The sequence below is a fragment of the Pollicipes pollicipes genome, unplaced genomic scaffold, assembly GCF_011947565.3.
Source record: "Pollicipes pollicipes isolate AB1234 unplaced genomic scaffold, Ppol_2.1 Scaffold_5724;HRSCAF=6776_pilon_pilon_pilon, whole genome shotgun sequence".
NCBI lineage: Eukaryota > Metazoa > Arthropoda > Thecostraca > Pollicipedomorpha > Pollicipedidae > Pollicipes > Pollicipes pollicipes.
In genome coordinates this window covers 2636181-2663357 of record NW_023596746.1, presented here as the reverse complement: position 1 = coordinate 2663357, position 27177 = coordinate 2636181, and the positions used below count along the sequence as shown (strand labels likewise).

General features: G+C 66.5%; 1 protein-coding gene across 1 annotated transcript; it reads right to left on the bottom strand.

Moving 5' to 3' along the window:
• Positions 1 to 874: 874 nt before the first annotated feature.
• Positions 875 to 27177, bottom strand: LOC119102315 (rho GTPase-activating protein 20). Its single transcript, XM_037225682.1, has 14 exons — positions 26947 to 27177; positions 21525 to 21635; positions 18532 to 18633; positions 16419 to 16619; positions 10811 to 11025; positions 6432 to 6558; positions 5848 to 6125; positions 4973 to 5189; positions 4475 to 4588; positions 4069 to 4226; positions 3199 to 3524; positions 2327 to 2880; positions 1275 to 2209; positions 875 to 905 (listed from the first exon to the last, which is right to left on the bottom strand). Exons 4-14 carry the CDS (start codon positions 16614 to 16616, stop codon positions 875 to 877), a joined length of 3153 nt encoding a protein of 1050 aa, XP_037081577.1. The 5' UTR covers positions 16617 to 16619; positions 18532 to 18633; positions 21525 to 21635; positions 26947 to 27177.

The following is a 27177-nucleotide window of genomic DNA, read 5'->3' as shown; positions in this document are numbered from 1 at the left end:
AATAAGAGCAGCACACTCAGATAACGGTCGGGCCGTTTTTCAGTCTCCGCCCAGTTTACAGCGTTGGTAGAACGCGCCAGGTCAAACCTCATGGTCTTCTGAACCACGACGTCGGAAATGGTTAATAAATGTGATTAGATGGTAGCCCACTCTAATTGCGCCAAACATCATAGTGATGATTTGGGCTTTGGGTCACACCGACTACGCTGGTCATATGGCTGCGTCAGATATCAGACAGCCCAAATTGCCACGAAGCGAGGCAATGTTCGCAATTGTTGGAGGCTTCGAATTTCTTTGAAGCACGATTTATACATACGCAGGCAGCTTTTAGGCTAGCACGCCCCCCAGGCATGGTTCGGCGCCCGATGCGGTCATGCCAGAAGTCAGTGGTGAAACAACTCCACCGTCTCATTCTGTATTGTAATCGTGTGACACAATCATGCAAACAAGTTATACCTAAAATAACATATTAACTTCAATGGGCATAGTAGCGGATGCGCCCACACAAAGGGCGCACCATTCTAATCTAGGTTTGTCGCATAACATTTCACACATATCAGTCTAAATATATTGCTCTGTATACACCAGTGGGCTTCCCTCGCGCGAGATCCCAGTGCGAAATACTGTCGACCGGGGCCGCGTCTGCGGGCAGGGCCTAGCCCCACTCCAGTTTGAGCACCATTAATGGAATGGGAGAGTATTCATACGCAACTATGTACACGCGGTTTGATTGTGCGGCGCGGCAGCAGTCACTCGGTGAGGTAGGGCATGATGATGCGGGCACGGGGAGGGGGGGGGGGGAGGGCGGCCGACACCACGCACTCGCGGCTGACTTAGATTCGTGGGGTGGGTGCGCGCGCGCGGCGCTGCGGCGTCACACGTACGACTCCTCGCCGTAGTTGGAGCTGCCGGCCGAGTCTGAGCGTCTGTGCCCGGCGGGCGCCGGCCGCGGCGCCGGCAGCTGTGCATACACCTCGCCCGGCGAGCCGGGCGCCGGCGCGCCGGCCCGGTGCAGCGGCGGGTGCCGGTACGGCGGCGGCTGGCCGTCGGCGCTGAACATGGCGCGCAGCCGCGACACCGACCAGTTGATCTCGCCGCGCAGCTCGGCCGCCTGCTCGGCCGGCGCCGGCGCCCACTCGAGCTCCGTCTCCGGCTCCGTGTCCGGCTCGGCCGACGGCTGAGAGCGCGACCGCAGCGCCTGCCGGTCGCGGCGCCGGTTGCGGCCGCGCCGCTCGCTCGGTCCCACCGGCGCCGGAACGCCGCCGGCCGCCGGCGTCTCGATCTCCACCAGCGTGACGTGCGGCGGCCGCGCCGGCCACGCCTCCTCGCCGCCCTCCTCCGTCTCCGTCTGCGTCTCCACCTCGCGCTTCGACACCTTGCGCTTTGGTCGCTGCGGCCGCGCCGGCGGCGGCTCGGCGCCAATCTGGATGACGGTGCGCTCCTTGGGTGGCAGCGCCGGCGGCTGCTCGGCACCGGCCGGCCGCCGCGGCGCCGACTCCGACACGTTCACGTGCACCGGCGGCAGCTGCTTGAGGCGTCCGCCGCCAGGCGCCGGCCCGCTCACACGCTTGAGGGGCGTCTTCTGCTTGGGCGGCAGCGGCGGCGCCTCGGTCTTGGGCGGCAGCGGCGGCGGCGGCGGTGGCGCATCCTCGGCCGCCACAGCGCGCACCGGCGACGCGTGCACCATGTCTGGCCCGGCCGTCTGCTGCGCGTAGATGCGCAGGCTCTCCTCGTACAGCTGCTTGGCGCGGCTGGAGAGGATCGTCTGCTCGCGGATGACCTGCTCGGGCACGCCGTGCGCCGGAGCGCGAGCTGCACCGCCCACCCCGCTACCACCCGGCGACTTCTGGTACCACTGGCGTCGGCTGAGCGCCACGTCGTAGCTGGGCGGCGTGCCAGTCTCCAGCGAGCGCACGGTGCCCGTGCTGCGCACCGTGCTGAAGCTGCCCGTGCGCGACGACTTGAAGCTGCTGTGGCGCGACGCGTGCGAACCGCTGTCCGAGCGACTGTCCAGCGTGCCATACGTGCGCTCCCAGAGGTCGTTGGCCAGCGCGCAGTCCTTGCTACGCGAGTTGGAGCGCGACACGTGCGGCGTCGAGTCGTCGTCCGAGAGCGTCGACGAGTCGTACGAGCGGTCCACCTCGTCGATGTGAGGCGTCGAGCGGCTGCGCTGCCAGTCCCGCGGCGGCTCGGCCGGCGCGTGCGCCGCGGGCGCCGGGCCCGCCTCGCGCCGCTCCTCGATGTGATGCGCCGACTTGGAGCGCACCATTGGCGGCGAGAGGCTGCCGCGCGCCGCCGGCGCCGCCGGGCTGGCGCGTCGCGGCGCCGGCGAGCCGCGGCCGAACGCGCCGTAGCTGTTGAGCAGGCTCTCCTCGGAGGCGCTGCGCCGCATCGGCGCGCGACCTTCGGTAGCCGGCCGGCCGGTGCGGCGCAGCGGGTGGTGCTGGCGCGTCCAGTCCTGCCGCTTGAAGTGCGAATTGGTGTGACGGACCGGTGGCCGCGCGTACACGCCCTCGGCCGGGCTGTAGGCGCGGCCGTACTCGGCGGCCGCCGGCGACGAGTGAGTCGGCGCCAGCTGGCGGCGGCAGACAGCCGCGTAGATGGCGCTGGGGTTGGCCGGCGCCGGGTAGTGCCGGTAGCCGGCGTCCGAGCCGCGCCCGCTCGAGTAGACGCTCTTCCCGCCGCTGTGGCCGGACGAGGTGCTCTCCGACTCCTCGTCGTCGGGCGCGTACAGCTGCGTGTCGGAGAGCGTGAGGCCCGAGTCGCGGCTCAGGTTCGTCACCGACATCTTGTCCTTGCGCGGCAGCGGCTCGTTCTCGCCGAGCAGCTCGCGCTCCAGACTGTCGATGGACGAGTCGTCCCGGCGCACACCGCCGCCCGCTGCGGGACGGACAGGCCGAGTCAGGCACACGGCGCGGCGCGGCACACACGAGTGATGTCAGAAAATCTGTGACACAATACACAACCGAAGTTTCATACACGCTTCACATTTTATAAAAAGGGAATGCCACGTTTCGCAAAAAAAGAGATGAAAACCCATGGCATGCAGCAACATAAAACTATTTCGGTTTCGCAGAACGAGCAGTTTCAGAACTACACATTCGCAGGCAAAAAACAAACACATCCGATGATCACACAAAGCCTTATCCAATAATATGCCAGAGAAGCTGGGCACCCCATAACTTGGCCGCCACTCACAGCTGTGTAGGCTGTCCGACTCCTCGGCGCCGCTGTCCGTGCGGACCTCGCGCTCCGGCGGCGGCCCGAACTGCGTCAGACACTGGGGACCGAAGATGGCGCTGCACTTGTCGATGAGAAACTCCACCACGCTGGGCAGCAGCTTGGCATTGTCCGAGGTGAGCACCTGGGCCGGGTTCGCCGGCGCCAGCAGCGAGGGGCCCACGCACACGGCCACGTTGGCCGCCGACATGAGGTTGTGGTGGCTGCGCCGTGCGATGTGGTGCAGCACGCACAGAAGGTGACTGAGCAGGTTGACGTTGGCCGGCGGCAGGCGGGCGCACAGTCTGTGGACAGCGCACTGGCGTCACGCACGGCACACGGGCCCGTCGGCCGCCACTGCCGACGGTAGCACACAAGCCTCAGCCGGCCGCCACTGCCGACGGTAGCACACGGGCCTCAGTCGGCCGCTACCGCTGACGGTAGCACACGGGCCTCAGTCGGCCGCTACCGCTGACGGTAGCACACGGGCCTCAGTCGGCCGCCACCGCCGACGGTAGCACACGGGCCTCAGTCGGCCGCTACCGCCGACGGTAGCACACGGGCCTCAGTCGGCCGCCACTGCCGACGGTAGCACACGGGCCTCAGTCGGCCGCCACTGCCGAGCAGGAGCACACAGACAGGCATGGAAACAGACGCGAGCTTGGGCGGCAAAGTCCGATAATGCGCACGACACCGCGCGTCGTCCGATCACACGACCCACCACGTCATGTGAGATCAGAGAAGGGGACAGAAAGAAAACCATCATATCCTACCCTGGCTATTGAACTTGAGGATGCTAAGCTGTCAACATGTGTCGGTGCCCGCAAGAACGGCCGTGGAGTGACTTACTCTCTGACCCGGACGATCTTCTCCTGCTCGTTCTCGATCTCGGGCACCTCCCGCCACTCGTCGTACAGGTCGGAGCCGAGCAGCGCATCGGGCAGCGAGCGCACAAAGTCCTTCAGCAGCGCCGCCAGCACGTAGATGTTGACGGACTCCATGTTCACCTGCAGGACAGACGGCCGTGCTGAGGACCGTGCAGAACTCTCTGGGCCCCAGCGTGTAACGATGCACGGCGGTGGCGGTGCGAGGCGGCCCCAGACAGTGCACAGGCGGGCTGTAATATCGTCTAGCCCTTTGTGGGACAGGCGCGCCCGGTGGGCCAGTGCTCGTCGGCGGCGCAGGCAGCGAGCAGCGCCATCAGCCCTGCACCGTCCCGTTGTTCGCGCAAAAACAATGGTCGGCCGGTACTCACGTCAACCTCGCTGTCCAGTTTTTCCCGCATTTCCTTCACGACACGGGCGTTGGCGGACTTGCGGAAAATGCCGACCGTGAACGGTCCCTTCATGAACAGCTGAACGAGTATGTCCTGTAACACGGAACACCGGGTCTCGTTCACATCAAGCGCCGCACAGGTGTACGGAAGTGCGACTGTGCGGTCAGGGTTTGTCCCGCATGGGCCAGCCTCCAGAATAGGTCAGCACTTGGGTAACAGAGGTGGTCAAAATATATCCGACATGCACGGAAAACACGACAGTAGTTCAAACACCAGGTTACACCAATACCATAGTTGAATGCCTAGCGCAAAAGTGCATAGCATTCAGATCAAATCGTCTAAGCCAACGCCAATCCCAGAATTCACTCTGAACCTGATAACCTGAGCAAGGCATCCCAAGTGAAAGGCATGCTCGACATTTAGAATCGCCTGGTCAACTACGGTACGCCGGCCCTGGGCACCGTCGGGGCTCCTCACCATGATAGGCTTGGGCATGGCCTCGTTCTCGCAGAGCCGGGCCAGGGGCTGGCCGAACAGCAGACCCGAGCTGCACGTGCTGATGGCGCTGTCGATGCTGTCCGACTTGCTGTTGGTGCGCCGGAACACCTTGTGGATGCGGATCGGCGACTTCTTCAGCGCCTTCTTCTTCTTGGCGGCGTCGGGTGACGGCGTCAGGCAGTTCTTGCGGGCATGGCTGTGGAACGAGAGGAGGCGTCGCGTCAGGCGCGGTGCGCGCGCCGCCCTCAGCGACCCGGTCGCTGCTGAGAACCCATCGCTGCTGAGATCCCATCGCTGCTGAGATCCCGTCGCCGCTGCTCGGCCGCCGATGGCCGGCGCAACGGCGCTGGACGGTCGCCAGCCGCCGGAGACATGCCCCCTCCCAATCACTGGAGTGTGACACACCCCGGCGGCCCGCGCGGCTCCGGGGCCGCAGCCGGCCGCCTGACCACGGACGGGGTCTAGGACCGTCGCCGGTCGCCAGACCACGGCTGGGGTCTGGGACCGTCGCCGGTCGCCAGACCACGGACGGGGTCTGGGACCGCCGCCGGCCGCCTGACCACGGACAGGGTCTAGGACCGTCGCCGGTCGCCACACCACGGCTGGGGTCTAGGACCGCCGCCGGTCGCCTGACTACGGACGGGGTCTAGGACCGCCGCCGGTCGCCTGACCACGGACGGGGTCTAGGACCGCCGCCGGTCGCCAGACCACGGACGGGGTCTAGGACCGTCGCCGGTCGCCAGACCACGGCTGGGGTCTAGGACCGTCGCCGGTCGCCTGACCACGACTGGGGTCTGGGACCGCCGCCGGCCGCCTGACCACGGTCACAACGTCCACCTCTCAACTGCACTCACCGCAAGATGAACTGGCACTTGAGGCTGGGGTCGGTGTTGTAGATGTTGTTGCAGTGGTCCATCTCGACTCCGTCCTCCGAAAGGAACTCGCGCACAAAGTTCATCTTGATGGCGAACGGCAGCTCGTGGCCGATGAGCGGGTAGGGCGCGTCCTCGAGTCCGGTGCGCACCCAGAGCCGGTAGTCGGCCGCGCTGGCGCCCGTCATCTCCAGGTTGGTGAGCGAGGAGCGCACGCAGTCGCGCGCCGCCAGCGAGGAGCCTACGCTCAGCGTCTTACACTGGCAAGGCAGGGTGCAAGGTGTCACACGCGCCGTGACGGCGCATCGCAGAGGGCGACAAGCGCCGCAGCAACCGGACAACAGAACATGTGAGCGCGTGCAGTAGCCATGTCGTCCTCGTTAGCGCATATCAGGGGTGCTTGGTTACATACATCTGGTGTCGTCTGCACTGAATGAGGATTACCAGCGATGGCAACACAAACGCACCGCGAAGCTATCACCAAGACTGCGACGTCGAGCCACTTCAGTAACGCCACGCCGTGGACCACGATTTGCGGCACCCGACACCAGGCGATGCGCACTCACAAAGTCGATATTGTTGACCTGGTCGTAGTAGACCACTTGGATGTTGATCGCCTTGGCCTCGTTCTCACGCTCGTCCGTGATCATCTGGTTCAGCTTGTTGTACCACAGATCACGCGTTGACGGGCAGCTGCAACGAGCAGACACATCCGTCAGCGTGACCAATCACAGCTCGGGATGACGGCAGCGTGGCCAATCACCGCTCGGGAGGACGCAGCGTGGCCAATCAACGCTCGGGAAAACGACGACGCCCTGCACACTCGCGAGACGCCGGCCGGCCGTCAATAGCGCTGACGAACGACTCAGGCGAGGCGTCGACACACAGCACATCTGCATAGACTCTCCTCTCTGACGCGCGATAAACAACGGGTGATCGGGCTGCAGCGGCGCCGCTGACGTGATGGCGGCGCTGTCCCCGGCGCGACGCTACCTGGGGGCCCGTCGTGTCCACGGCGGGGAGATGTGCGCGGCACCGCTGGCACGGCTGAGCTCGGCACGGTTACGGTCAAGGGTGCGGCGAGAACTCGACGAGAACCCGGCGATCGGCCGACGCAGGAGCCACAGGCCGCCGGCCAGATCCATCAGCCGCGCCCGTCAGCACAGCTGCCGGCCGGCAGCGGCTTCCAAGGCAAGATTCGAATGGCCAACGGTCGGCCGGGGCAGCGGCCGGCCGCAACCGACCCTCTGAGGGACGCGGCAGCAAGGTGACACCGGCGAGGCCGCGCCGACCGTTGATCACTGACTGCCGGCGAGATCACGGACCGCTTCGCCGCCGGCTGTTCTGCTGTCGCGCAACCCTTCGCTACGTGTCCGGAGCGGCGGTGACCAGGGCCTCTGGCCGGCGAGCGCCGGAGCCCGTCCGTCCCGGGCCGGCGCGTAATGAGGGGGTGGCGACCCGCGCCGGTCGGCGGGGACACCGGCCCGTCCAGCCGTCAGGGCGAGGCGGCGCCGCCGGGCCGGCCGGCCGGCGACGCTCCCCACCGGCCGGCGCGGCCGGCGTGCCGCTGCACAAACATACGGTGGGCCGCCGCCGGCCTCGGCACACCAGCCGCGGCGGACGCGCGGCTCGACTCGGGATGCTGGCCATTACCGCTGATGAGGCCTGACAGTCGAGAGGTCGTAGGTAGCCCACGCTCGACTGGCCGGACGCATAATTGGCAAAAGAGCCGGGAATAAATAACCCATCGAACCCAGATATTTCAATGGAACCATTATTTTCCCCTCCAATTAAGCCCAAGGTTTATTTCGCCTAACGATACGCGGGTCAATAATTTTCGAGGCCGCCGTAATGCCGGCGCGGTGCGGGTGTTGTGGCGGGCCGACCGGGTCCCGTCATGATTAGACCAGCCAGCCGGGCGCAGAGGGGAGAAAGTGTCCGTCGAGTTAGCCTCGGAGGAAACGCCGAAATTTCATCGGACATAATTGGCCGTCCAGTGCGCATCGTGACGTAAGCGATGTCGGCGGCTGCGAGCGCTCTGCAACAGCTCCAGTGACGTAATCGATAGTGACGGTGCCCAGGGCGGTCGAGCGCGCGCGAGCCTCACTCGGAGAGCGGTCGCCCCGGCGGAGCTGCGGCTGAACACTGCAACTCGCCAGGAGAAGGCCTGGGAGCGGGCCGCTCCGGAGGGCGCGCACGCACGCACACACGCATGCCCGACCCCGCCCAGCGCACGGGGGGCGTGACGTCACCGCAGGCCGCCGCGCCGGCTTTCATTTCTGGCCAGCGTGTGGGAACGCGGCGCCTGTTTGTTCAAGCTGGTCGGCGACGCGCGCGGTCGGGACGGCGTTTCACTCGGCCACTTGTCAGGAAATCAGCCCGATTACAAACGGAGGGCGGGCCGACGCCGCTCTCCCACGGGGGTGAGCCGCCGGCGGCGGGCGGCGTTAGCCGACGCCGGCCGCCTTTCGCTATCGGCAGCGGGGCGGCCGCGCGGCCCTGCTGGTCGTACCTCTGGTGACTGCCTTTGGACCCGCCAGATGGCCGTAATTGCAGGCGGCGGCGGAAAATGAGAATTACACGGCGCCCGATGCCACCGCGGGAGAGGTCCACAAGTGCCCTCGGTCGCGGCGGACCCGTAAGCGGGCGGGAAAATAAGCCAATAAACACGGCTAATCTGACGGATCGTGCGGCGGCCGGCCGATAATGGCTTTCTCCGGGCCGGTGATCGGCCGGCCGCCGCTGCCAGGGTCGCCGCCGACGCCCGCCGGCGTGCAGCGTCGATACAGGCGCGCCAACCCGAGCCGAGAAGCCGGCGCAGCCGCGCGGGCGGCTCTTCCCAGGGCGCCTCCAGTTCGCCGGCGGTCGAGCGGAAGTCGAGCCGGCTGATGATGCCGATCGACACGCAGCGGCACTGCAGGCCCCCGGAGTTGTCAGCACCGCCGCGGTCGAGAGAATGCTCCGACCGAGGTCGGCCGCGACTCAGCCCGGACGCGAGGGCCGACCCGGCCGCGAGAGAGCGCCGCGCGGTGACATCACTGGCTGTCGCCCGTCTCCCACGCCACCGCAGCCTAGGGGAGACGCCCCAGCGCGCGGCCGCCGCCCCGCTGACTCAGCGCTCCTGGCAGCCGTGCTGTGCGACTGACCGGAGCAGTGGACTGGCCGTGGCCTGAAGCACCCGCTCGATCGAATCCACTCCAAGGCTGCTGACAACTCCGCGACGATTTGGGACCCGGCCACGAGACTTGGCAGCCCGCAGCCCAGGCTCGCGATATGCAGCAGCGATGAGGCTCACGAGAGCGTCACTGCACGCCGTGTCTTCGAAGAAATCCGCCTACCCTCTCTCTCCTAGCTTGTCTTCTGCAGACCCGTGACGCGAACAACACCAAATTATGGTGATCTCCGAGACGGTCTCTGGCAGGGCGCCGGGCCGTGGGAGCCCAGGAAGATGGAGCTAGTCCCGAGGGAGCCGACCTAAACGGCGGGTACGGAGCACCCGGGCACCACTGGAGACACCACTCACACCAGCTGGATAATCTGTTTGTATGACTGCGCCGCCGTCGATGTCAACAAGTAGGCGGCCGGATTGCGTCAGCAGTGACCTCGTGACCTCGGTGACCCGGGCGTGACCCTTGGCCGGTGACAGATGGCGGCGCCGTGTGAAGCTGCCGGCGGCGGCCGACCGCACCGGAAGCCCGTCCAGCGCCTAGCGTGCGGCACTGGGAGCCGCGCACATCAAACGCGCAGTTTTTCATGCGCCGATGCTGACAATGATGCAGTGTCGGCCGGCATCACGAACAGCAAAACACGATTTTTTTTCTGCAGTGGGCAGGTATAATACCAGCCCTTGTAAAGAATGCACGGCTGGCCTGTTATGTGAGATAATAAATCACAACATCTGGCATTAGCCTGGGCTCTTCCACGTGCGCCTGTGTGGTATTCCCATCCATTTTCTGAAGCGTACAATCTGGGAATTTTATTTACTGATTCGATCCAAACTACCAGTGCACGAGCCATCGAATGTTACCAGCGGCCTGCTGTGTGGCACACGTACTTGAAACGGCTCGTAATTACACGTTTGGATGTTATTCCCCGCTCGGCTCCGCCGAAGGGATGCCCGTTCATAAATCGAACGCCAGCTAAGCTGGCTGAGCTGGGGCGGGGACCCTGGTTGCAGGTGCGGACCTCGGCGTCAATGCCGGGCGTCCGGCGGCGGCCACCGCCGTCAGCACGGCCGCCGTGTGAGGAGCACGACGACAGCCGTTGGGCGGCAGATGGCACCGGCAGCCGCCGGAGCGGCCCCACTGCCGCCGCTCCCCGCTGCATCGCCAGCAGCCACGGGCGCCGGGCTGATGTTGGCCCGGGTCACCTGGGTCTGGCGACGGAACCAGCCGAGCCGCCGCCACCGCCGGCCGGCCATTCAAACCGCCCAGACGGACGGCTGATCTGCATTGACAACGGCATCGACCGGCAGCATCGGTGGCCTCGCGTCGCCACTCGGCGGTCCGACCCCAGCCAGCGGTCCAGCACCGTCCCTCGCCAGCCGGCGGTCCATCACTCACTGGCCCCTGGCGCCGGTCCAGCTCCCGTGCCTCACCGGGGCGGTGGGCGCCTCAGGTGATCAGCTCGCGCTCGCCCTGGGAGTCAGCCGCAGCCGCAGCCGACACGCTTTCCATTCGACAATTTCGGACAATTTGGCCGGGCGGCCGGCGGCGGGCGGCGGGCGGCGGGCGACGACCGGCCGGCGCGGCGCTCCATTTGCATCCTTCAGCGGTGCTCGCGACCAGACCGACTCCATCAGAGATGTGACTTGCGTTGACAAAATCGGTGCGGTCACATGAATACCCGAGGGTGACGAGGACGAACCCAGCAAGGATACAATACCTCCAGATCACAGGAACGGCTGCGGGGACAGGAGCGGCAAATTACCGCGATCGTGACTGACCTGAAGGTGGCAACCACGTTGGTGGTCGGCCAGCCCATGACGAATGATGTGTTGGGATCCTTGGTGACCTCGGTAACCTCGTCCAGGCAGCTGGCCAGCCACATTTCCGACAGCCGCACCTTGTCCTTCAGCTTGAAGTTGCCGCCCGAGCGCGCCTTGGCCACCAGCAGCATATCCGAGAAGAGGAAGAGGTGGCGGTCCTGCGACTGAAGACCCTGCAACGAGGAGATGCGGCTCAATGCGCCAGCCACCTCAGCACTCATGACACGTCCGCTGCAGAGGAGGCATCGGCCGCGCCACTGCACGTGGTCCGCCGATGCACAGAACAGTGGCCGGGCTCAGAGACAAAGCTATTGTTCTGGGTGCTGGGGTAGCCATGCGTTCGGCAGGCCTCCCGCTGCTGGCCGTCCATCATCCATTGTTTGGGTGCCGCCGGGGGGCCATGCATGAGGCCCGCCCTCCCATCGCCATCCCGCCGCTCAGACCACCCATTGTCTGCTGTCCACGCCGAATCGGTCCGACACCGACGCCCATGGGATTCAACAGGGCCCTGTTGATAAGCCTTACGGTGCTTTTAAATCGAGCTTGGTTCAAACGTTCGCTGCGTGGTGCCTCCCGACCTCAGACGGTGTTGAACGTGCACGTGGAATGCGACTGCCGCCCCGCCGCGGTCGGTCGGCAGCGCTCCGTTGATTTACGAGCGACCGGCTCGTCGGGGCGCGCTGCGGGCCCGATCAAGGAGCCGCTCCTGTCCAGCATGTCGGCGCGGCGCTGGCCAGCGGCGGCGGCGGCGGCGGCGGCGGCGAGATGGGCAGCGGCGGCGGCGGCGGCGGCGGCGGCGAGATGGACAGCGCGTCAGCGGGGCGACTCCGAGCGGCGGCCGGCGCGTTGGCCGAGGCGACGGCGCCCGGCGCTCCCGACAGGCCAGCGGCGCCGATCCATCAAAGCACCGAGCCCTGCGCCGTCGCCGGCTGACATGAACTGCCACAAAAGGCGGGCGCCGGCCGGCCGACCCGTATGGCCGCCGATGCCATCAGCCGCGCTCGGCTGGTTACGGACGTGATAAGCACGCCGTGGCGACACCGTGCATAGATAGCCGGCCGGGCCCCGGCGGCCGCGTCCCCATACGACAGCACCAAGGACACGGCCCGTCCGGCCCACTGGTGCCTGTCCCCGGCGCCCGCCCGGCACAGAAACACGTCCAGCTGCTCGAGCCCAGCGGCTTGCTGCGACCGTGCCAACTCTGGAGCCGGCCGCGGCAGCTCGCCGCGCGGCTGAGGCGCGACGGTCACAGAGGGGCGACGGGCCAGGACGGCCCGGCGCGTGTCGCACCTTCCCGCGCGCCGCTCTGCGCCGCCGGCCGCGCCGTGAACTCTTGACCTTGCGGTGGAGAGTGGCGCGCGCTTTTTGCGTAGGCCCGCCTTTTTCCCGCCGACACTCGGCCGGTTTTGCTGGGCTGCGGGGTTTTTGTCCTTGACGAGAAGCCCGGCACTCGGCGGAGCATGGGATGCGCGAATCGAGCCCGTCACGGCCGGAGGACCCCTCCTGTGCGCGCGGCGAATGCACCTGACCCGTCCGACACTGGCCGAGGCCTGGTGCCAGCCCGCCAGCCGCCCGGCCTCGGCGACCCGGGCCTCGGCTGCCGGCTTGGCGGTGCACCTCATCTCGCGAAGCCCAACGGCCGCTTAAGGCCGTCCGACAAGGCCTAACCGGCCATCGCCGGAGAAAAACGGCCGAGCTGGGGTGAGAGGAGGCAGCTCGGGCCATGAGAGGCGCCCAGCCTGCACCAACCGCCGCCTGTTGGACCGGTGCTCTGCCCTGACGTCAGGCTGAGGCTGAGGCTGGACATCAGAACTGCCGACCGTCAGTCAGCGGCGACAACGGACGCTGATCGCCACAGAGGCCACAGCCGGCGGGGTTGCAATGGCTGCGAAGTCGCGAGGGGCGACGTATACCAAAAACGGTGCACACCCGGTTGCATGGATAGCGGTCGCCTCGTCACACCCGGTTAGCAGGAGCCGGCCGGACATGCCAGAGTCCGTCGCCGGCAGATGTTTGCGGCCCCCGTCCGACCTGACCGGCATCTGGGACGGCCACTCAGCCTCTTAGGCGTCTGGCTACTTAGCGTCCATTCTGTGCATTAACGCATACCGCTCCAGATTCTGTCGCCGGCACCTGACGCGCCTTCGTCGGCCGCCGGGACGCGCGGGGCCGACAGGAGGCGAGGCCTGGCCTCGCGACCTTGCCGCCCGTGACATCAGCGTCGCTGGGCGGCGGCGAGCCCTGCGCACACGGCACGCGGCAGCGGCACACCCTGGACGCCGGCCGCGGCCGCTCGATGGTATGCCGACCCAGCGGCCCCTCTTCGCCACATCGGCGCATGCGCAGTGACAGGTGTCGCGCCGCCGCCCGCCGTCGGGCCGCTCATCTATCTTCGACGCGGAATTAGCATGGCCAGACCGGGGGCAGTCAATGAACTCGGCCACGATGGGCGGATACCGTGCTGCGCGGCGCGGCCGGCCGTCGCGCTTCCGAGTGGCGCCGCCGCCGCCGCCGCCGCCGCCGCCGACGTTGAGGCCGCAGGTCTGGTGGCGTCCGTTCAGCCGACGGTGTGACCCGGCACGCTCCTGCCGTGGCGCCGCAAGCCCCCCACCCCCAGCTAAAGCAGAGGTCGGACACTGTTCGGGTCGGAGCCAAGGGGCGCAGGTAGCGCATCTAGGGGACCGTCACCCTGGCCATCCAGGTAGCGGGGACCGGTACCTCCGGGCGGCGGTGAGCGCACCCTGTCTGACCGTGTCAACTTTGTGATGAGGCCAATATGCAGTCGCGCAGCAACGATTTCCTAACGCTACCGGATCACCAAGGTAGCAGTTCAGAGAACAAGTGCTAGCGCTGCCAAAAGAAAATCGATGACAGGTACGCTATCATAACTGTCGGTTGAACGGGCGGAGCAGCATCTCCATGGGATGCAGTACTACATATCCTTAGCCTGCCGACGCGTTCAACTTTCTGAGCGCGTGCGACCACACCGAGTCGTGACCCCGTCGAGGTTGGACAGAGTTCAGCCGTCAAGCATATTCATGAGCAAACACGCCGTGCCCAGCGGCCGTGGGCCGCACCATGCGCCGCGGACGCAGCGTCTGGAGGACGCCCGAGACCCAGTTCCAATATCAGAAGCGGCCATCTCGGGCGGCGGCCATCTGCGCACCGACCCTCTCCGCGTCGGCCATGAACGTCCCCCGTTTACGGCCGGCCGGACCCGACGCACCGCGGTAAAAACGGCCGTAGCTAGGCGCCGCGCCGGCGTCAGGTGTCGGCGGCGCCGGCTCGGCTCGGCCGGTGTCGGGTCACGGGCCGGGCGGCGCGGGTCAGCCGCCGCCCCGCCGCCGGAAGCGCGGCGTGAGTCAGGCACGGCCGCCCGGCTGGCGGCGCCTCAGCGCGTTCGGCGAACGCTGCGCGAGTCACCTCGGGCAGCTTTCGGATGTGAGGCACTGGACGACGTGTACCGGGTGCCGGGATAGGCGTACCGGTCGGCCCGCAGTCGGACGAGAGCTGTGGAGGAGCCGGACCGAAGCGCGCCGCAGGCAGCTGGGAGCCCACTCACGGCATCTGCCGTCCTGCCGCTCGAGGCGGCCGTTGAACTTGGCGCTATTGAGTCAAAAATCTCGGAAAAAGTCCGACACGGTGCACTTGGGCGCATACATAACCAGCGGACGGCCAGGCGTCGCTCCCCGCCGGTTCGGGGTACAAAAGTCTTTTTACGCGGCGGCACGATCGGGCTGGACGCGCGGGAGTGTGTGTTCCCGTCCGGCGGCTGATGGATGACGCGTCCCACGCGGTTGGCCGCGCGCCACACACCCCTGCCGGCTGGTCGGCGACGCCTCCCGTCAGCGTCAGCAGGCGCGTCCGGCTCACACAGCGTCCGGGGTCGGCCGACGCCGCTGACGCCGCTGACGCCGCCGCACTCGGCCCCGCCTCAGCCCGTGCGGTAACGAGACGGCGGCCGGCGCCGGTGCCGCCGGACACGCCGCCGGCCAGCGCCTGCACGAGCCGAGACCGTTTTTGCCGGTCCCAGCGCTCCTTAATATCGGGTGCGGTTTTTGAATGCCGGCCCGGCAAACGACGGCAAAAACAATACTGCCGACGATATTTCACGCACCGGTGCCCATTTGGAGCACAATGCAAGCTGTTGAAGGCATCACAACATTGCGAGACCGACGAACGAGACAGGTTTCGAAAGAGGAGATTAAGTGGCCGCAGTTGGACAAGTGTCTCGTGTTGTTCACAACGACATTGATAAATTACAAATATTATGGGTTCGAAGATTAGAGTTAAATTAAAAGCAATCGCTCAGGTTTCACACTACGAACGACTGCCTTCAATAGGCACTAGCGTGTTCTCTAAAAATGAAAGACAGCTTAATGCATGTAATCATAGACAGACAAAACGTCCGTACGTGCGACAGGGCAAAGCAAATAGGACAGCGGACGCATAGAGAAAGCACTTGTTTCGGTCATGCGAGCCCAAAGAAGTCGGAAGCCATGCCGGCGGCAGCCAATAACGCAGCTTTAAGAAGGTTCCATTTCGGCTGCGAAGTGTGTCACCGCCACCATTCAGCCGCTGTCGCCGCCGCTGTACCGGCGCCGGACGCTCCACTGAGCTGGCTAAATGTGGCGACACGCCCGCCGAGACGGGCCGCTCGCGCCCGACGCCGCCGTGCCGCCGGGGGCCGTTGACGACCGCACGCCGCTGCCGAGAGTGGTGGTCTGACCCACCGCCCGGCAGACAGGTCACGGCAGAGACAGACGCCGACCGGTCAACACGGAGCCAGCCGCCACGGCGACGCGTGATGTGCTCGTCGGCCATCAGCGGAGATCGGTCAGACGCGCTCGCCGGTCCACGGCCGCAGAGCAGGGACGAACCGAGCACCAGATCCGGCCGAGTGTGCCGGCCGGCAGCGTAACAACAGCGACCGGCCGGCCCGGCGCGGCGCAAACAGGTCCGCGGCGCAAAAACGTCGCCGTGTGTCGCGGCCCGCTGGCCGACTACGTGCCGCGCCGACGTGCGGCCGCAGCGCGGCGACGCGGGCCGGCGGCGGCGGCGGCCGGCCCGACCGGCGCGACGCCGCCGTCCGGGTCGACCTCGCGACGTCTGACGCTCAACGGGGCGCTGACGTGCGACCGGCGACGTCGTGATGGCCACACGAGATAGCTGGAGCTTGTTACGACAGCGCGCTGGAAACAGAATCCCGTTTTTCGGCTGGCATGCGCGTAAGATCCGCTGATTTGTGGTCACCGCTCTCACTTCTGCCGGCGGCTTCCGCCAAACGGTTCAGCCGCCGATTCCAAACCAGACGTTCAAACCGGAACGGGACGAGTGACCAGACGGCTGCGCCGTTCTCTCTCTCTCTCTCTCTCTCTCTCTCTCTCTCTCTCTCTCTCTCTCTCTCTCTCTCTCTCTCTCTCTCTCTCTCCCCGCCCCCCCCCCCCCCACTCCCCTCCCGTGTGTCTCGCCGCCTTCAACGCGACGCCATCCACCCTTCAGCCCTGCAATCTGAGCCCCCTCTCCCGCCCCTCGGACCCACTACCCCGCCAGTCGCAGTACTCACCACGGTGAACTGGACGGCCGTCTCCATGACGAACTGGCGCTTGGGCGCGCTGTCGGGCACATCCGGAGGCGGCATCGTGTCGCCGCCGTCCTCGGCCGACGGTGAGCGCTCGGATGAGGGCGGCCGCAGCGACTTGGCAGACAGCGCCCTTTGCAGGCGGGCGGCGGGCGCGGAGCGCTTCCGCACCAAACTCTTCATGCGCTGCGCACACAGGCGGGACAGGCACAGGTCAGAGAGACGCCGAACAGACAGACACAGGCGAGACAGACAACCAACAGACAGACACAGGTCAGAGAGGCACCGAACAGGCAAACACAGGTGAGGCAGACACCGGTCAGAGAGACACCGAACAGACACACAAGTCAGGGAGACACCGAACAGACAAGCAAAGGTCATATAGGTACACAACAGACGGACACAGGTCAGAGAGACACCCAGCAGACACAAGCGACACAGCGACACAAGCGACACCGGTCAGAAGGGCACCGAACAGACACAAGCGACACAGACACTGGTCAGAGGGACACCGAACAGACAGACACAGGCGAGACAGACAACCAACAGACAGACACAGGTCAGAGAGACACCGAACAGACAGACGCAGGCGAGACAGGCACAGGTCAGAGATACACCAAACAGACAGACACAAGTCAGGGAGACACCGAACAGACAGGCAAAGGTCATAGAGATACCCAACAGACAGACACAGGTCAGAGAGACGCCCAGCAGACACAAGCGACACAGACATTGGTCAGAGGGACACCGAACAGACAGACGCAGGTCAGGCAGACACCGGTTATACGTCACGTGCAGAGCTGGGACGGACACAGTCAGACGCTGCAGCCCGTTCTCACAGCGAGTGAAGGCAGTTCGATCACTTGGCTGTCGCAACCCAAGATGCGGAAAATTCAACGCAGGGATTACAAGCGTTTCTCTAGAGACATCAGCGTCAGTCCCAGATCGGCCCATCCGAGGGTCCAGCTACCTGGTGGGCCAGAGAGTGGCGAAGACGGTGTCGCGGGTTAACGCTTTTCGTAAGCGCCTGGTCGGCGTCCGGCCGGTCCGGTGACACGTGTTGCGACGCGGCCGCCGCCAGGCTCGGGCCACTTTCATGATTGTGCCAGCCGCGGTCGCCGCCGCGGCCGATTACAGCGCCGGCGGCTGGCTGACCGAGTGAAGACGCCCGTACAGCCGGCGCGGGACGTGCGGCGGGGAGACGGCCGGCCGGGCGGGCGCCAGCACGGCCGCGGCGCGCTGCCGACGGTGGCGTGTTTGTGCGGCGGCGGCCCCCCGGCCTCGGTCGAATGAATGGGCCGAGTGAGACGTCGGCCGTCCGATGGGGCGGAGATACGGCGTGGGAGTGGAAGGGAGCGCGCCCGGCCCCCGCGGCGCCGCCCGTCAGCCAGCGGCGGACGGCCAGACCGCAGGTCGTCGCCGGCGGCCGGAGCGGTGGCGGCGAAAGCGACGTTAAACCAGCCGCCGCCGCTGACCACTCGAAATAAAATAGAAAGCGCGGAAACCGTTTCCCCGGCGAATCGCAGGTAACCGCGCAGGGAAAAGACGTTTTCAGCGATTACGAGGTTGGTCGGGTGCGGCCGGCCGGCCTCGACTCCAGCTGCCCCAAAACAACTCAAACGGCGAGCCCCGCAGAACTGGCCCGTTCGTTTGAGGGGCCAGCAACGGCGGGGCCCGCCACCGATCGGCGTACCAGGTGACCGACACCGCGGACCAGGGGCCCCACTTGAGCGACGGATCGGCGGCTAATGCATTCACGCACCGGGGCGCGCGCTCAAGGCCGGCCGGCACGGCGGCGCGCTCCAGATCGCGCCCGGCTCGCTCGGTTACCGGCGCCCTTTGTGGCCGCGGACGGTGTGCTTTTTACGCGCGTCTGTCAAAACAATGCGACGAATTTGTTGACGGGGCGGCGCGCCGCCGAGCTGCGGCGGGCAGCGGCCGCCCCCGCCGCGCGGCCACGCACCGGCCGGGTCGAGGACACGCCCAGCCGGTTACACAACCCGGCCGCGGTGAGCGGCCATCGTCGGCGCTGGTCGAATCGGCCCCAGGGACACGCGGACGCCGCGGGGCGCAGCCAGCAGCCGGCCGCCGTACTCACCGGATGCAACGGGTCCTTGCAGTGGAGGCCCAGGTTGTCGCTGGGGAAGAGGTCTTGGATGCGGTCTAGTTCCGACAGGTCGCCACCGGGCGTCGACACCAGCTGCAAGTAGAAGATGGCCATCACTGGCTGCGTTGAGCCGGCCGCATCGCACTCGGGTCACGCTAGGTCGCAGGTCCGCGGGCACTCCCCCACAAGCGCACCCGGTCACACAGCTGCCGGCTCGGCCGCGGCCGCCTTCTGAGCCACTGGCGTGCCAGCTCCATTCGCCAGCTCCTTCCCGCGTCCGGTCCGCCTCGGCAGCCTCCTACGTCATCGGGTTCCCGGGGAACCGTATAAGTCCGCCGCCACTGACTCACGAAGCGCCACACGGGCGGCTCGCGCGGCCTCACCGGTGGAGATCTGAGCCTTACAGCATCCGCACCTGATTGATTCGCCGAATGGCGCGGCTTCAAGGTAAACAAGTGAGGCGCCCACCGTCTCCGCGGCGGAGGAGTGCATTTCATTGCCGTGTCGCTAAAAATGCCTGCGATTGAGAATGAATGAGCCCGCAGCTTTGCAACGAGGGTACATGCATAAACCGCCGATTAAACACGCTCCGAGGACCCGATGTCCTGCACAGTCATGCCTTTAACACCAGACACCTGGAACGTGACACTGGGTATTATGGTCTATGCCACCTGTAACAGAGCATTGCACTTCGATGGTAATGAAGTACATGAACCAGCTTCAATAGTCAACCAACTGCAGTCGCCCAGGCCTGCACTGTTCGTGGAAATCCTGACAAGAGGCTACATATAGTCAGGCAGACGTGTCAACGCGCGCCACATGCAATGAAGCTACGGGAGAAATGGTGATACATTCCAGAACGAAGGATTTCACGAACGCTAGCCGTGCAGCACCACGCATGCGCACTCGGCTGAATGGCACTCGTCACTGACGCAAACAGCCAATCGCCTGAATCACGCGTTCTTAAAACTGCCTCGGCAAAAAACCATCGCGTGCAAATGCTGCGGAGCCTCGGAATGTACCGAGCGCGCCATCACCGGCGAGAGCGATTCCTACGCCATCTGACGACAGGCATAAGATTGCTTCACCATCCGTATGCCTTATGCCCATAAGCGCGACAGTAGCAGTTTGGCGGGCATAAAGGTGGTACGCAGTGGCGGCATAGGCGTACAAGTCACATAAGCAGCAAGATGGTCACGAACCCGGCGGGGGGGGGGGGGGGAGGATTTACCGGACGCGTTCACCGGTAACCGCGTAACTGCGTGAATGGAAACTGCGTTCACCGGTAGCTGGAGGACCCCTGCCCTGCCTCGCCACCGGAGGACTGCCTCCCCAGCACCCACTCACCGCGGACCAGATCGACGAGGCGCAGTGACGGAGGTAGCCCGACACCGCGTCACACCAGCCGTCGCCCATGCGTGCGGCCGGCGGACGTGCCTAGCCCCGGGCCATGGCGCCGCGGTGGCCGGCGTCCTGCGGCGCGCGCCGCCCGCTCGCCACTGAGAGACCTCGGTGGCGCTCGCACGCGCGCCGGCCCGCACGCAGCCGCCGTGACGGCCCGCCGGCGCGGCTGGCCGCGTCGGCCGGCGACGGCGGCGTGGCCACTTTCACGACGGCCGGGGTGACCGGCGCCCGGCCACGTGAGCGTGACCCGGCTCCGGTCAGCGGCCGAGACGGCCCGGAGGCCGGACACGCCTCCTCAGCGCCTCCTCCCCACCGGGCGCGGACTGCGGGCAGGTCGCGACACGGCTCGGGGAAGCGGCGCGCGGTGAGGCGGCGGCGCGGCGGCAGGAAGGGGTCGGATCGCGAGCAGCGGCGAGCGCAGCGGCGAGCGCAGCGACAGGCGGCGCGGCACGGCCGCAGCTCAACCACAGTCAGGTGCCATCGCCCGGCACCCAACGGCAGCGGGCAGCCAATTAGCGGGCGACTGCGGCGTCGCGGTGCGCGGAGGCCGCCGACCAGAACGGCCTTGACCGGAGCCACCCGTCACGGCGGCAGACAGTTCCCCGACGTAGCCCCGTCAACTCGCTCTCCGCGCTCCGCCGGCGGCGCCTGATCAAACCGCGCTGCTGATGCAATACCACTCGCCCGCTGATGCAAGCCAGGCAGCTGGCCGGCGCGTCTGGCTGCGTGACCCCTCCCAGCAGGTCCCGCCCCGTGCCGTCCCCTGGTGACCCGCGGTGTCGCGGCAGCCGTGCGGCGCCGGCCGGCTGCCGCAGCGTCGGCCGGCCGTGATTGAGGTCGACCGGCGGCCGGCGGCCGGCGGCCAGGGCAGCGCCGCGCCAGGCCCGGCGCCGCCGACCGCGGCCGCAGTCGACGCTGGGAGCTGACCGCTGGACCACACGAGGGGGGGGGGGGCACGGACGACTGCCGACGACCTCCAACCACTGACGAGTGCAGACAATTTAATTTGCACACCAACTAGGAAAACTTGGTAAAAAAAAAAACACGGACGAATGGACAATGGCCGTTACTTGTTAGCAAGGACTGGATAGTCCTATAAAAGATTGGTGAGGATAAGGCCATTGGAAGGCAACTGCTGACTTGACTGCAGATAACTTAAAAACATGCATTGGGATGTGAATGACAGCACAAGGACCGCCGCTAGCTGACGAGTAAAACGGTTGCTTAAGTGACTCGAATCGACGAATATGACCGCAAAGACCTAAAATCGATTCCTTAAGAACGCGCTCGCCGGCAGACGCGCGGCAGCAGCTGGCTGCGTTGCCAGCGCCCGCGGCGGCTGGTCAATGTCACCTTGGCCAGCCCGGCGATACCGGTCATAAATTCCTGGCGCGTCGGTCGCGCTTCCGGCGGCTGCTGCGGCCGCCGCAGCTCCGGCTCGGTGGCGCCAGGCGACCTCGGCGCGGTCACCCGCCGGCCACCCCACTCGTAAAGCGTGCCGCCGGCCGGCCGCGCATTCAAATCAGGGAAAGGGCGTGTTTGCTCATGGCTGAGGCCGGATGCCGACGGCCGAGTCTCACCTGCTTGACCTTTCCTCTGACCCGGGTAAGGTCGTCGACATCAGGATGATCGGCGGCAGTCTCCGACAGCAGGTCCTGGAAGTAGCGTTCATACTGGGCCAGGCGCTGCACCTGGAACGGACAGGACGCACCATTAGAATTCATTAACGTCACAGTTGGAACGGAACCGGCGCTGGAGGAGAACGCCGCCGCCGGGGCTGTCGGCCGGCCGGTGGATCGGGTCCGATGGCCCGGCGGGCGGCGCGACACGCCGAATTGGCGCCGGCACGGCCTCGGCGACCGCAACCGGCGACGGCACACCAACACCGCGGTGTTAGCTTTCTCGCGCCGGCTGTAGTCGCCGACGATGGGAGCGGCCACGCGGGCGGCCAGGTCTCGACGGCCCGCGTCGCCAGGATCGCACATTACATCGTCAGCTCTATCGCCAAGCTGACCAGAAGCTGAAGAATCATCGTTTCCACTCGATTATTTCTGCAAAATTATCTGTCCGTGTAAGCACACATTGCAGATGTTAAAAACTTCAACTGTGTTTGCCTGCACGCCGGGACTGTACTAAAATCAATTACTGCGGGGGCAACTTCAGCAGGGAAAAAGGCCCTCGACGATCTTGTCTGGTGCAAAAACCGGATACACACTGGTCCGTGGGGCTTGAGTTTCTCTACTGGTTAAAAGGTTCAGGGTTCAAGTAGCGAGCACCGCTAATCATGAGCTCTTAAGCCAAAGCCACCAAAACAAGACATACAATGAAAGCAAAAAGTGAAAACTGCCAGGATCACAGAATACCTATCAACATGAAGTGACGATGTTTCCTGCCTACTTTTTCTTTTTTGGTACAGTACTATTATAATATTTATCAACATGAGGTGACGATGTTTCCTGCCTGCTTTTGCATTTTTGGGACAGTATTATTATAATAGATTAACCTCTTTCGAATATCACCAGCTTTGTGCAATGCTATCACTAATCGTGAAACGTCTCCCTCGCCAAGTGCTCTCAGAGTCCGCCAATTTGACAATTTGCACCACTGCAGGTAGCCCTGGCGGCCACTGCCATTCTGATTCCGATGGCCGCCCGAGCCTGTCACCGATGCTTCTCCGGCGCGGAGTGACCTCCGCTACCCGCCCCGCCCCGCCCCGCCCCGCCCCGCTCCGACCGGCCAGGTGCCGGCCGCATGGGCAGATCGACATCGCCTTACAGGCCTGTTTAAACCCGGCCGGCCCGGCCCGGTCTCGGCGGCTGGCGGCGCGCCGCGGGCCGGCCGCCAAGGCGCGGCGGTGGCGCGCTGCCAGCCGCCGCGCGGCAGTCGGTCGGCGCGCGCCGTCTAACTGTTCCCGTGACCTGGCCAGCCGCGTCGAGCCGGCCGGCCGGAGACACTGCCCCCGCGCCACCGCCGCCGCCGCCGCCGCCGCCGCCGTCGCCTCTCTCCAGGACCATCGACGCGGAAACGCGCGTGTACACATGTTGGCTTTCGGGTGGCCGTGCGTGCGGGAGCGCCCGGAGCGGCACGCGGCCGCCGCCCAGCACCGCCGGGCTGCGTGGCGCCGCCTGAACTGGACACCGCTCGGCGGCCAATAGCCGGATCGGGTGCCGAGGAGCGAGCTCCACTCGGTCAGCCGCACGGACCAGCTGAAGGCCAGCTGGGTGCCGCCGCGCCGCTGCAGCCGCTGCAGCCTTGCACAGGGCCGGCCGCGCTCCGTCCTGCTGCGGCGCCCGTGCGCGCGCGCCGGCCTAGCGGCGACGTCGGCCAGCGGGCGCGCCTCCTCCCGCTGGAATCCCCAGTCAGAGGCATAACGGCTCAGTCCGTGAGGGTGCGCCTCATCTGTATTTGGCGCCATAAAATCGCCCGCCGTGTTATTAGGGGACGGCGCCGACCGTTATAATATGCGCTGGGTGGCCCCGATTTGATTATGTTCTGTCGAGGCGTCGCAGGGGCGGCGCTGACCGGTGGCGCGCCGCGGCCGCCACCTAATGGACGGAGGCAACGGATTAACACGGTCCTAATGGCGGCCAGCGGCCAGCGTTCGGCCGCTCGGCGGGCGGCGCGACCGTCGGCACCCGCCGCCCCGCTGGCGAGTCAGTGACCTGCCTCACTGGACAAGGAGGGTCACCTGCACCGGAGCGGTGTCCCGGTCCCGCTGAGGACACTCGCCGCCCCGCTGGCGAGTCCGTGACCTGCCTCACCGGACACCAGGGATGCCGCTGAGGCCCAGGTGTCCCGGTCGCTCTGATGACGCCCGCTGGCCCAGTGGCGAGTCAGCCACCTGCTGTAACGCCTTAATGAGTCATGCAACTGAACTCGTGAGATAAGGAATGAGATAAGAGAGGGAGATGAGAGCATCGATGAACACATAAGTGGGTATTGGCGTGACGATAACCATGCGGAGCAATATTACGCCTTAAGAATCAGCAGGCTCTGTTCGGTAGACGACACCCAAACGGAGCCAAACCGAGCTTGCGACATTTCGGACATTTTGGTACTCGGGGAGAGAAGAGCTGTGCTACGCCCATGTGAAGTGGCAACTGACAATACCAGCGGTATGATAATGACGACCTCAGGCTTGCTACATGCGCGACAATGGCCAGCTTCAGCAGCCTCGCAGTCCATACGAGACTGTAGGAAAGCGGAGCCGTCCGACAAAAACGCCTAACGCAGCCCGGCATGGCGCTGGCCGCATGCAGCCGCCGCTCGGCGCGTTCTCAGCCGCCCCGGTGCCGCCCAGACGGGCCATTTGGCATGTGCCGAGAGCCGGACACGACCGATGAAATGCACCAGCGATCTCTGCGATGAGCAGTCGACATAGTGGCCGTCAGCAGTGCTCTCGCGGCGCGCGCGGCACGACTGCAGTTCGTCTCTGTCGGCGAGAACCGGCCCTGGCGAGCGTGCGGGCAGGTGCGAGCCGGCGCGACGAAAACCGAGCATGCGGTGGGAAGAGGAGCGGCACGCACGGTGCAGACCCTGAGGCCCTGAGGCCGGCGGATGGGTCGAGCGGCCGCGGAGGGCGGAAGGCCGACTGGTCCCAGCCGGCCCGGGAGCTCCGGTGGCACATCGCCGGCCGAGAGGTCGGGCCGGGTCACGGCAGCACGATTATCCCAGCTCGCGTCCGCAGCCTCCCAGTGCCGGGCTGAACTCTGAACCGCGCCGAGGCCTCAGCGCCGTCAACTGCAGCCTTGATGCTCCTCTAACCAGGTCAAGATGAGACGGCCGATCGGTCGGGCTCGCCGGCACCCGGACACGGCCGGCCGTGCGGACCGGCGGCCGGCGCGAGGGGCGTCGCCGACCAGAGGCTCGGTGCGCCGAGTGTTGTGTTGTCGCCGCCGCCGCCGGCCGCGCCGGGCGGAGGTCAACAGCGTCCGAGCCGCGGTAATGACACGTGAGAGGGTGGCGGGCGCGCCGCCGCCTGCCCACGGAAGCAATCAGGCCGGCCGGCCGCCCGCCCGCCGGCCCCCTCCCGGCCACCGCCCGCGCGGAGCCGCGCACGGGCCGTTGCCGGGCCCCGGCTGCGGCGGCGTTTTTGCTGTCGAACACCGGCCGACGCTATCGACAGATCGCCGCCGCCAAATTAATTCAGCGCGTAATTGTATTCTTGTGTTGCAAGCGAGCGGCGCGTTGCACAAGCCGCGCCGGACGTGACAGCGCTGTCCGAGGCGGCCGTCTGGCGGCTGCTGCCGCGTGCCATGTGACCAGACACCCCGTCGATCGGGGCCTACGTTGCCGCGCGCATGGCCGCCGTCATTAGCCTGTAATTGGCCAATGGCCGACGTCAGCGCTGCACGGGAATTCAGCGCGCGTGCGCGCCTACCTTGGGTTACGGCTGCCGATGGAGGGACGGGTCAAGGCAGCCGCAGCTACGCTCGCCTTTACCGAAGCCCACGAGACGGCCGGATCCCCGGGTCTACGGCGGTACAGACGTTCGGCTGAAATTCGAGCGCCCTCCAGGCGCACGCGACACATTTCAGCGTGATACATGCGGCTGGGTCATTGGGCAACTCAGCTGGGAGCCACGTTCCGGCTGACGGTGGGAACCGGGTTTGCATAACGGCGCCGCGCCGGCATGGTTGCGACAGGCGTGTAATGACGGTAGCGGCAGGCCAGCGGTCGTTCGGACGGCAACATCACGGCGATGGCCCCGCATGCACCGTTGTGACCCGTTTGAGTCGTACTTGGCGCACGCCGGCGGCAGCGCGTTGCCGGGTGAAACTGGACGCCGGTATGCCGGCTGCCCGGTGGCCGACCGCCTCACGGAGCCCAGCGGCTGCCGAACCCGTCTGCCTGGCCTGGCAGCTCTCCCAGCGCCAGAACTTGGCATCAAGTGCAGCTGCAGGTGCTGGATAACGCAGGCCCGCGGCCGTGGCTGGAGGCTTCCAGGTTCACAGGCAGCGATTGCGCGGGAGTTCCAGCGGCTCCGGGTCTCGTAGCAGAGACGCTGCGGTCGGCTGGCCCGGCGCCGACAGTACGACCGCCCTGGAGCCGCGCCCCGCCGCGGCAGCGACCCGACCTGGCCAGGCCCGGCCGCTACGGCGCGCGGAGCGGACAGCGTCGACCTTGGCGCGGCGTGGCCCGAGCTGGGGTCGACCCCCCACCCGATGCCCCCCTCCCTGTGTCAGGCGGGCCAGGTGGACGTGAAGTGCTGGAGGGGGGGGGGGGGAGCAGCCTTGATTTGTCTCCCTCCGGCCGGCCAGGTGGCGCAGCCTTGGCGGCGCGTGTGCGCCGCGCGCCCCTCCGCGACGCGCCGCATTGGAAGAGGAAGTGTGTCGAGCGGCGCAGTTTGCGCTGTACACACACACACAAGCGGGGAGGGCGCCACTAACGAGGCGCAGCGACACCGGAGCCGTCCGCCGGGCGCCGGTGCCGCTTCCGCCCGGGTCCCGCTGCCGCCGCGCCAGCAGCGAGCAGTGCCAATCACTGGCGCTGGAGCTCGGCGCCGGCCACCAGGTGCGGGCACCCCAGGCCGGCCCGGGTCGTGAGCACTCGGTCCGCAGCTGCGATCCCGGCGCCCGGGGACGACCGACGACCGCGGTCGGTGCCCCAGGGTCAACGAGGCCCAGCAGCGGCGGCGGCGGCAGCGACGGCCGTTGGTCACCGGTCGCTGCTCCGTCCCGCCGCCGCCGTGCTATGAGCGACGCGGACGCGCGGCGACATCGATACACGGGCGGCTAACGGGCCGCCGCCCACCGACGTTAACGGCATGACGCCACCCCGGGGACAGCACGCCGCCTCGGAGCGGACGGAGACGCTGGCGTGCTGCGATCCCGTCGGCCGCGACGTGGCCGAGACGTCGATGGCGTGCGATGGCGTCGATGGCGACTCAGTCGCGCTCCTGAACGGCCCTGGTCAGCGGCCTGCCCTGGCCAGACAGAGCCATCCACCGGCCGTCACCAATCCCCACAGTAGCGCAATGCCGACGCCGGCTTACCCACATACCTGGCCAGTTAGGACGATCCATTGCGGCGCACCTGTTCCAGGCTTTGCGCAACGCCGCACGCCTGCCCTGCACCACCGCGCGCGGCTCGCGGGCCGCGCCGGTCGCCGAGCTGCTCTGCACCACTGAGCCGCGCTCGATCCGTCCGTCACCGCACACGGACGTCCAGCACGAGCGCGGCGGCCTCCCGTCTCAACACCGCCACCGTCGGACGCCGGCACTGCCTCCGCGCG

What these genes read in the sequence shown, in the direction of transcription:
- LOC119102315 (XM_037225682.1), bottom strand. Translation starts at nt 16,616, where the DNA reads ATGAAGAGTTTGGTGCGGAAGCGCTCCGCGCCCGCCGCCCGCCTGCAA. An exon ending in AACTGGACAGCGAGGTTGAC is followed by an intron (nt 4,227 to 4,474) that starts GTGAGTACCGGC and finishes TCTGTCCTGCAG; the next exon opens with GTGAACATGGAGTCCGTCAA. An exon ending in GTCGGACAGCCTACACAGCT is followed by an intron (nt 2,881 to 3,198) that starts GTGAGTGGCGGC and finishes TCCGTCCCGCAG; the next exon opens with CGGGCGGCGGTGTGCGCCGG.